The 9959-nt window shown below is 35.9% G+C and overlaps 2 protein-coding genes across 2 annotated transcripts; both read right to left on the bottom strand.

Annotated features, from left to right (window-relative positions):
- Positions 1-313: 313 nt before the first annotated feature.
- LOC110639449 (transcription repressor OFP4) lies at positions 314-2492 on the bottom strand. Its single transcript, XM_021790394.2, has 2 exons — positions 1076-2492; positions 314-741 (listed from the first exon to the last, which is right to left on the bottom strand). The coding sequence occupies exons 1-2, from the start codon at positions 2305-2307 to the stop codon at positions 591-593; spliced, it is 1383 nt and encodes a 460-aa protein (XP_021646086.2). The 5' UTR covers positions 2308-2492; the 3' UTR covers positions 314-590.
- A 4769-nt stretch (positions 2493-7261) lies between these two features.
- LOC110639477 (U-box domain-containing protein 16-like) lies at positions 7262-9654 on the bottom strand. The gene has a single exon (XM_021790459.2). It carries the CDS (start codon positions 9395-9397, stop codon positions 7355-7357), a length of 2043 nt encoding a protein of 680 aa, XP_021646151.2. The 5' UTR covers positions 9398-9654; the 3' UTR covers positions 7262-7354.
- Between the last annotated feature and the right edge of the window lie 305 nt (positions 9655-9959).

The raw sequence follows: 9959 nt of genomic DNA, 5'->3' as shown, positions 1-9959 counted from the left end.
GTTTAAAGATTTTTGAATTAACAACTTTCTTCTCTCTCGAAGTTAGAGATGGAGAGTACTGAGAACTGAATTTGCTACCCAGAGTATGCTTCTTCTAGATATTGAAGAAGAAACATCAAGAACTGAATCTTGTCCTTAAAGGGTATCTTCTTTTCAAGGAAAAGCTGGAATTTTTAGACTCTGAGTCAGTTTTTGTTTCTTGGCCCTTTTTCTGTCTATTTTCGTGGTCTCTGCTGATTCTAGCATCTACACAGCCAAGGGCTACTTTTGACAGTTCAATTTCCATTAGCAAGAACAATCACACAGAGGGAAATGAATGAAAGACTAGGATCTCTTTTTTTCTTTTATTAATAACAAACATTGGTCTATTTTTCTAAGCTAATTATAATGAGTCCCATGTATGTTTTGCCATAATCAATTATTACAGCGTATTTTTGTTATAGATAAATTTAATAAAATAATTAAATAAAGGCACTGTTTGGTTGAAGGGATTGGTGGTTCAGAACCTTTCGAACATAAATGATTCAAGTGGGGTTACCAATAGCTCATTAAAAAAAAAATACTCAAGTGGGTGTGGACGTGGTTGCTGGCTAAGGCAGATGTTGAAGAATGCTGTTTACCTTAGAAAAAAGGGAATAAAAATAACAATAAGAATAAGAAATTGCCGTACCAAATAGCATTGAACCTAGCACAGTCAGCAAAATGAAACAACGTTCCATGCTTTTTGAGCAGTCCGAGTCCCTACAGTGTGCAGACGACCTTGAATATTAATTTCAGAAACTGCCTCATTAGACCCAAAAGCTAGAAAATCCCTCAAAAATCTTTAATCTATATATGCTAAATTTAACTACGAAATGCTCTGTATCACTTCCTTAATTGAGTTTAATCCAAATTTTGCGTTTCGCAATCATGTTTATGTAAATCCAATCAAAATTCCACAGAAGGAAGGTTCTGCTAAACGAAAGAAGCCTGTAATCAAATGACAACAGGCCGTAACTGTTTATGTTAGATTATACAACAAGAAATGTTATTAATTTGGATATATAAGAAGTTGATGTACAAGAGAAGAAATTACTTCAACCGGGTTTCTGTCAAATCGAGCCAGATTTGCTTGAAAACCTTGATAATGAGATCGTGATAATCATCGGAATTTAAGGAAAGATAGCAGGCAAGAAGGTCTTCCAAATCCTTTGATGCCCTTATATTGTTTTCCACAATCATCTCCACCATTGAGTCCCTGAAATCCCTCTGAGGATCAAAAGAAGATTTCACGATGGCCAGACTATCTGAAAGACTCCTCCGATAGCTTGAATTCGATATTGATGAAACGCTCTTTCGAGCGTGTGCCTGAATTCTCCTATTTGCGATTCTTGGAGAATTCACTCGAAGCCTTAGTCCTGGAGAATTCACAGAATGTCTCCTCATGGAACTGCTCTTTTGCTCTTTCATGGTGACGCTCTTCTCTTTCACCACCTTCACTGATAAGGAGCCATGAGCATTTGTTTCCTCGTATTTAGCTGAGCTCTTTCTGTACTTGGTTGTTTCTTTGGTCTCCTTGCTTTTGATGTCCTCAACCTTATCGTCTAATTTAGCAGGTTTGGTCAAGATTGGTGGAAGATCAAGATCAGATAAATCCAGCTTATCAAATTTTGTACCAAGAGATTTCTTTTCCACATCGATTATAATATCATCAGCATTAGAATCGACATTACAACCACAAGAGCTTGACCATGCAACCATCTTATCAAACGACTGGGTTTCAAGAATGCGGTCAGACCTGAATTCTGGTGGAAATGAGTCGCAGATGTCTAACTCGGTAGAGCTATCAGAACTAGAAGCTGAGTAATCTGGCGGAGAATCCGATGATTTAGTCCAGATGTTAGCGCGGCAGCTGCAACCAGCAGAAACAGAGGAGGTGAAAAGCTTGGGAGAGGAGGACCTGAAAGCTCTTCTCTTGAGTAGTCTTTGTTTGGAGGATCTTTTTGGTGGGTCATGGAAATGGGAGTCTGTAGATTTTGGGTTAGTGGGATTGTGGAATCTTGGGTTAGTTGGGATAAGCTCTCTGGTGAAGTAGTAAGACTTTCTTGGATAAGAGTATTGGTGGTGGTGATGGTGGGGTTGCTTTGTTTTGGATTGCTGTGCCTGGGAAGCTGCAGCAGCTACTGATGTTGCTGTTGGTTGTTTTTTCTTCGTGGAATGAGTGGTAGTAGCAGTAGTGTTGTGGTTTCTGGTTCTGCCCATTTCCTTGAGCTTGTAAAACCAAGCATTGGGCATCATATCAGATAACCTAAACCTGTAGTTACCCATGAAACCACCTCAATTTCTTCCCTTCTTCAACTCTCTCTCTTTCTATGTGTGTGTGCGTGCGGCTGTGTAGCGTGTACCCTCTCTTTAAGAAACAAAAATTTTGTCTGTTTGGGTGTGTGAGTGAGCGAGTGAGGGAGCCCATCATCCGTTGAAGAGATAAATGGAGAAAGCAGAGGAGGGTTAGCAACAGGGTGGGGACAGGTGGGGTCTACAAAAGAAAGAAAAAGTTTGCAAAAAAGGGTAAAAAAAAAAAAGTGGGGCCACGGAGTAATTTCCAATTAGCCTTTCTGGGTTCTGACCTAACAAACAGAAACTTGTTCTCTTATTATGATTGCATTTTTTGTTTATTTGTTAACAAGAACTGATTCTTCAATTTATTTTCTGTTCTTTCGACGGGCTCTCATCCGTTTACTTCCAGCCTCTTCCGTGCCCAAGTGGCTTACATGCATCCTCTTCTATAAGCCAAATTTACACAATTGATTTTCATTCACTGATAAATTCATCTTTGGACTGCAATTTTGCACCAATTTTTCAATGTGAATCAGATAATTAAATTTACATTTGTTTTCATACTTTACATTATAAATTTTTCAAAAAAAAAAATCAGAAGCCAATACATTAATTTAATGCATCCGTATGCTTCTTCACATCAAATAAAAGCATATCCAATCAGTAGAAAGATGATAAAAATCCATTTAATGCTATAGCGTTTATCGACTTTATTGCATATCTGCAGCCCCTATGTTCATAAAGTAGAAAATAAGTAGACTAAAGACGGTAGACAACTATAGAAGAGGAACTTCCGCGAGTGCAAGTCTCACTGGGAGTAAGCTCTAAGCAGTGAGCATTATAGTGAATCCAACATCCAAAATTTAAAGTGGCCTGTGGCCCATTGCATTATCAACTGTCAACCATACCTGTAACCAACACTTTCCCGAAAGCAAAACTTCTTTGCTTTTTTTAACCAATTCTTTTTGTTCTTCGCGAAATGATCCCGGCCCGGCCCAGATCGTGGTGGCACTATACCGGCTTGCGGTGTCTAAATTTCGATATTATTTTGATCAACTACTTGTTACTTTTGGTGAAAATGGTAGCTAGATTGCTGAATTTAATTATCAAGTGCAAAAATAATTGTTTTAATTATAATTTGCAGAATAACACATCATCAAGGAAAAAAACTTTACAATTACAAAAACTTCTCTCGTTTTTACATCCAGGTTTTAGACCCAGTTTTTAGCTGCACCTCCAGCAGCTTTCCTCTGCCCCTTAGGGCAAACCTCTCTTTACTCATGGTGTGGATTTCCTCCTCCCACCTGGGTGGGTTGTAGATAATTTTGGTTTGGTTTTGTGGACAGCCGAGATCTAAACGTTGAGGGAATTTTGTATGATTGTTTTGTTGAGCTCTAATTATGCTCTGTGTTCTTGTTTCTTGTGGTTGTGTGATGTTATTGCAGGTTAACTTTCATAGTTGTGTTCTTCTCCAGATCTAGTTTGGGTTTGTGCTTCTGCACCTCTTCAGCCATGGCTTTGGGCAATGACTAAGTTCTGGTGGATTCCTCTATTGAATAGGCATGAGGGAGTAGATTTGGGTGGCTTCTCGCGGGGTCGACGCCGACAGCATGCCAGCCCGGAAGGCATGATTGGGAGGCCAAGGAGCACCTTCACTTAACCCCTTTATGGACTGTAGTGACATTGGTTGTCCTGCTGGTTCATCTGTTGTAGGCTTTTCAATTTTGTCTTCCCCTAAACTGCTGAGCCGCCCGCGGCTTGAAGGTTCTACTGTTTGTTGTTACTTTGTTAAGCCGAGTAGAGGATGGCAATGCTCCTTTGAGTTAAGACACGGTTTTTTGGGGTTTGGGTGTTTTCGGCTTTGGGCTGTAACCTTGGGCTTAGGATATGAGTTGGTTTGCTGGGGATTTCTTTTGTATCTTCATGGACCTTGAACCCTTGTACTCAATTCTGCCTTTAAAAAGGCCTTAATGAACTTTTATCTTAGAAAAAAAAAATTACAATTTGCAACAGTAAAGAAGGACGTCTGACCCACAGTAGACAGTTGGACCACAAGCCTACAGTTTTGTGCCTGACAGAAATAACATGAGTAATTAGCAAAACCCGCACGTCGGAGTGCAAAATTCCTGTAAGCATTAAAATCGCCATTGATGAGTATCTGTCAAAATTACCTAACACAGTAACGCTTCCGTTGCAAATGCAGCGTGCTTGTTCTTTCGCCTTCCAATTTCTGATGATACAATACCAACAAATTACAACGAACTAACTTAATGCTACCACAGCTATTTCTCATACCCCCATGCTCGTTTCCCAATTTTCATTTATATACACATATATAGTTCATTAGACTTTCTTCCTTATTTGAATTTGATATTTAACAGTTTTATCGACAATTAGATTAGCACACACAAGCTAATAGTCATAGTAAGAGGACCAATGGCGGAGTTGCCTATAAAGTTTAGGGGGTCAAATTTAAATTTAAATTTAAACTTTTTTCTTATGTTTATATAAATATAAAAATGAGCATAAATATATTTGAAGTCAATTTCTAAAGCATCTGCCATTGAGGGGGATGTTAAGTTATTATCTGCCATCAATTAATTAATTATTTATTGTAGCTATCCCCAAATTAACGGTAAATGAGTTTTATTTTATTTGCAGTTGGTCCACAACCTTCTTAAATATGACTGGAACAAAAATGTCGAAGCATTCACAATGGAGTTTCTGATAGATTGTTAATGGAGACCGAATGGATTTTAGTAAGTTTTTTTATTTATTTCAATGCACGTCAGAATTTGGCCCATAACTGAACTTAGACGAGATGGGAGATATGGCCCATAAATTCTTTAATAATAGTAATTGATGACCCATTTTGTCTGTAAGGCCTGGGACTTCAAATGAGCATTCGTCTTTAGGTTGTCCTAAAGTTTTAGGGAGTGTTCAAGTGCAGCTAATAACTGATAAATATTAAATATATAAATTAAAATATTTAATAATATTTAAAATATAGAGATAATAATAATATGATATCTATCGAATACAATTTGTATCAACTTTATTTTTAGAACTATTTTCTAATAGCAAATACTTACTTTATTTTTAGAACTGTTTTCTAATAGCAAATACTTCATTTGATTTTATTTTTTATTTCAATTATATTATCCTTTTAAAGTCAATATTATTAATATTATTTGTTTTTATTTTTTTATTTATAATTTTAATATTTTAATTAAGGTATTGTATTTTTGTTAAATTATATTTTATTAATAATATAAAATATAAAAAACTTATTTATTATGAAAAAAATACATTTTTCATCTAAAACCTAAAATTAAAAATTTTCATTCTTTATCAACAATAACAATTACTTTATTCTTTTATAACTACATTTTGAAATTATTTAATTATTTTTTAAAGAATTTAATTACTTTCTTTTTTCAATAGTAAAATAAATAATATGATACAATAATTTAATAATTATATTTATTTTAATAATAAAATAAATAATAAATTTATAATTTTATATTTATTTCAATAATAAAATAAATTATATAAAACATACCGTTATTAGTTATTTTACATATCAAAAGTAATAGTTAAATATAATTTTACCGAACACTTAGCATAAACTAGCTATCATTAATTGTCAGCTATCAACTAACAATAACAGCTAAACCAAACATGCCTTTAGTGTAAATATTAGATGTAGCTGATTGCTGATAGTTATTCTAACAACTAAACTAATATATTTGGTAAATCTTAAAAAGAAGTGGTTGATAATTAATAGATGCTTATGAACTATATTTTGTATTAACTTTATAAATAAAATTGTTGATAAACAGTTATTTTATTTATTTTACTTTTTAATAAAAATAATCTTAATCTTAATTTAAAGATAATGTAGTCTAATTAGTTCAAAAATAATATCATTGGGGCATGCTTCATTTCTTCTTCTACATTTTACAATGTAAAGTTACTCTGCGCAAATTTTAACATTATTAAAACATTTTTTATTTTATTACTGATATTAAATATAAAATATTTATTTATTATAAAAAAAATCACATTTTTTAGTGTAAAAAATTCAAATTATAAATTTTTTTCTATAATTAATGTGTTATTTATAATTACAGTTTTTTTATTATTTAATTTTTATTTATTTATATCAATAATAAAATAAATAATATGATATAATAAATTAATGATTATATATTTATCCTAATAATAAAATAAATTATATATATATATATATATATTATCGGTTATATATAATTTTATTAAATAATTAACATAAATAAACTATTACGGGCTATTACAGCAACAAACAATCAGTCATTAACCCTAAAGAATGCTAAAAATAAAATGTTCAGGCTTCTCCCAATCTAGATGTTGTCAATGACTTTTACTTTTCATCCATAATAAACGACGAATTTAGAAACTTTGTCAGTAAAAAAGTAAATTACTATTCTAACTATTTAGACCGTGCATGTCAATTTTCAAATCAATTAGACATAATTAAGTGACGGATGCGAATGTAATACAATAAAATTTTACTCAATACACAACGCCTTCCAGGTCAAACATTTATCCAAAGTAGTGTTGCATTATTTCATCAAATATTCCAAAAGCATTTTGATCAAAAGAAAAATCATGGTCTTCAATTAATTTTGCCATGGTTTTGTTGCGTTATTTTAGAAAAATTTCCATCATTGGCTACTTCCTTAATCCTTATCTTCTATCGTTTTCTTTTTCTTCTCCTTATCCATCCGCCGTCATTCATCCACCTTATCCACATACATCTTTCAATTTCGTCGTGTAGGACCCTAATAAACTATGTTATTTGATTAAGCACTTAATCCTGCTTTAAACTGAAATTAACAAGTAATTACAGAGAATGAAATTATTCAAACAGTAAAAAGCCAACAAGTTACAAAGAATTAATGGGTTCTTTTTTTTTTTTTTGAGCAGGTTCCCATTTTGATTTCTGAACAATGCATAATATTATCTTTACAAGTTGAAAAAGATCTGCAAACAAATGTTAGCTTGCCAATGCAGCTCTTGATGAACTACTTATTGTTACATTAGCAGTAGTAGTATGCAAATCCACAAATTCAACATCCAACCCAGCCGCCCATCTTCGGAGAATCCTCAATAGAGTAGCCGCTTTTCTTCTCGATCTCATTGTACCTGATCCCATCAATTCCCATATAATTCTCTCAATCCCAGATATTGAAGCTAGTTCCGCCACCATTTCTGACCCCCCTGTTCGACAAATCGTAACAAGACTTGCCGCTGCACTCTCTCTAGTCGCTTCCGATCCTTGTCTTAACAACGTCCCTAATTTCCTTACTACATTATATGCAGCAGCTATCGCTACTATTCCACCTTTCTTCACCACCACTTCAAGTATAGTTATTGCCTCCTTCGGCAGCACATTCACAGCTTCCTTCACCATCTCAACCACCCCTGCCTCCACTAACCTCCCAACCGTTTCTCTATCTCCCGCCAAATTTAAGATCGCCATCAACGCGTCCTTTTTCGAACAAGTGTTCCCACTCCTAGCTAAATCCATCAATCCCTTTATCACACGCGCTTTCCTCCCCAGTCGCTTCCGAAATGAGTGCACACCTGATAAGCTGAATATTGTAGCTGCCGCATTTGCCTTTGCCTCCCACGTGGCACCCGACCACAGCACCTCAATAACGCCGTTTAAAGCTCCGTCAGTTTCCATTATCTTTGTTTTGTTTGCTTCCAGAATGGAGAGGTTGAGAATTGTTGTTATGGCATTGACTTGTAGATTCGGCATCTCCGAACCTACGTCCGAGCCTAGGTAACGTAAGAGCAGAGGTATGGCTCCAGCTTCGGCCATACAGGTTCTGCTATCCGAGTTTGTTTTTGCCAGCGCACGAAGTTCATATACGACGCCGTTAGCTGTTTCGAATGACTGTGAAAGAGAAAGCTTGTTGACCAAAAAAGACACCGTCATCTTTGTGGCCTCAATCGCTGCCTTGTTTCTTATAACGGCGTTAACGTTTTTGTTGTTGCCCGCTGTCTCGAAAGGAATTTTCTGTTCCCGACACCACATGCCAATTAGATTCTTCAAAGCAAGGTTAGGGATCAGGTTGGTGTGAGCCAGCCTCTGTACTGTCATTGGACACGTGTCGTGTCCAGATTCAATCCATTGATTGATGGACTCTCGATCGTATGTCTGGCCCGTGGCCACTACGACAGGGTCCCGCATCAAATCCAGGCTAATCGGACATCGGAAGGCCGATGGAATATTGGCCTCTGGCACCACCTTTCGCTGCCGGCGATCGCATGTGGGCGTTGATGCTCCATAGAGGACACATTTCGCGTAGCGTACGAGTCCTATCAGAGCAACCACCTCAGATTTGGATTTCTCGTCTATCTGATTTTGTACTTCGTCTTCGAGACTCTCGATCTCCTCTTTGCAGGTAGAAGAATTGCGTAAGCCTAATTTATCAAATATCTCAGCGAGCTTGGAATGATCAGGCACGATCTGTTTCCTGATTAGATCAAGCATGGTTAACACCTGATGCCTTAGATTATAATCATTCGGATCCAAGAATGTTTTTGCTTGGGAGCATTGTCTTCTGATCAAAATGACGAGTTCTTGAATATCTTGGCTCAAATCAATCTCTTCGGCTGGGAAAATATCCAAAAGTGTTGATAATTCAAGGGTTACCTCGTAAAAACTGCTAGCCATAGATTCGGTTTGGATTAGAAGCCACATCCTGCTTCCATTTGAGCAGTCCTCAATCAGAGTCTTGACTCTTTGTAAAACAATGTACATTTCTTCAAAGCAGAGGAGAGTTGGAGACAGAAAAGGAATTGGGTTTCGAAGAAGCTCATCGAATAGGATGGCGAGGAGCTTTGCTTTGCGTATAATGGAAAGAGAATTGCGTTTTAGAAGGAATGGTATAGGCTTGAAAGAAGAGATTTCTTGGGATAGAATAAGGAGAGATTGGACGAGTTTAAGGTCGGACAAGTTAGGAGCAAGAAACGCCCCGGCTGGTGGCCGGCGCTTTCTTGGCGGGAAAATTTGAGGAGACACCGTCATGAATCAATAATAAGCCAAATAATTTCAGAAATGAAACAAGAAAAATGGGTTTTTTTTTTTTTTTTGGGTAATGAGTTGCAGGAGAAGGTGTATGTAAAGGGGTGTGGGTTCTTGAATTGTTTATCTGTGAAATATAGGATGTGTCAGCTATGCAATAAGACAGTTGGTTTTTGACTTTTTTTTTTTTGCTGCTTGTTTTGGTTGTTCTAATCAAGCTGATATACTTGGTAAGAAGAAGTAGTAGTCGATTTTTCTTTTAATATTGAGATAAACCAAAGGGAAGGATATTCCTTCAAGAGGCTGCAATATTAGCCCTTAGATTGAGTCCACCAAACAAAGACGGCTCCATTTTAACAGCTGCAGGCAGGTGTATAAGTAAACAAACATGTATAAATTGCCTAATTTCAATTATACTATTTATTCAACGCTTGAATTGGTATGCATATGTATTGCTAATGCAAAAACTGTTGGTAGCGGCTGTTGTGGACTCTGTTCAGGACCGTCATCCTCATGCCAATAAACAATTCATGCATTATTTGTTCGTTTCTTTTATGGGTATTTA

This window comes from Hevea brasiliensis, chromosome 3 (assembly GCF_030052815.1).
Source record: "Hevea brasiliensis isolate MT/VB/25A 57/8 chromosome 3, ASM3005281v1, whole genome shotgun sequence".
NCBI lineage: Eukaryota > Viridiplantae > Streptophyta > Magnoliopsida > Malpighiales > Euphorbiaceae > Hevea > Hevea brasiliensis.
Note: the sequence above shows the minus strand (reverse complement) of the source record. Positions and strands in the feature narration are given on the sequence as shown.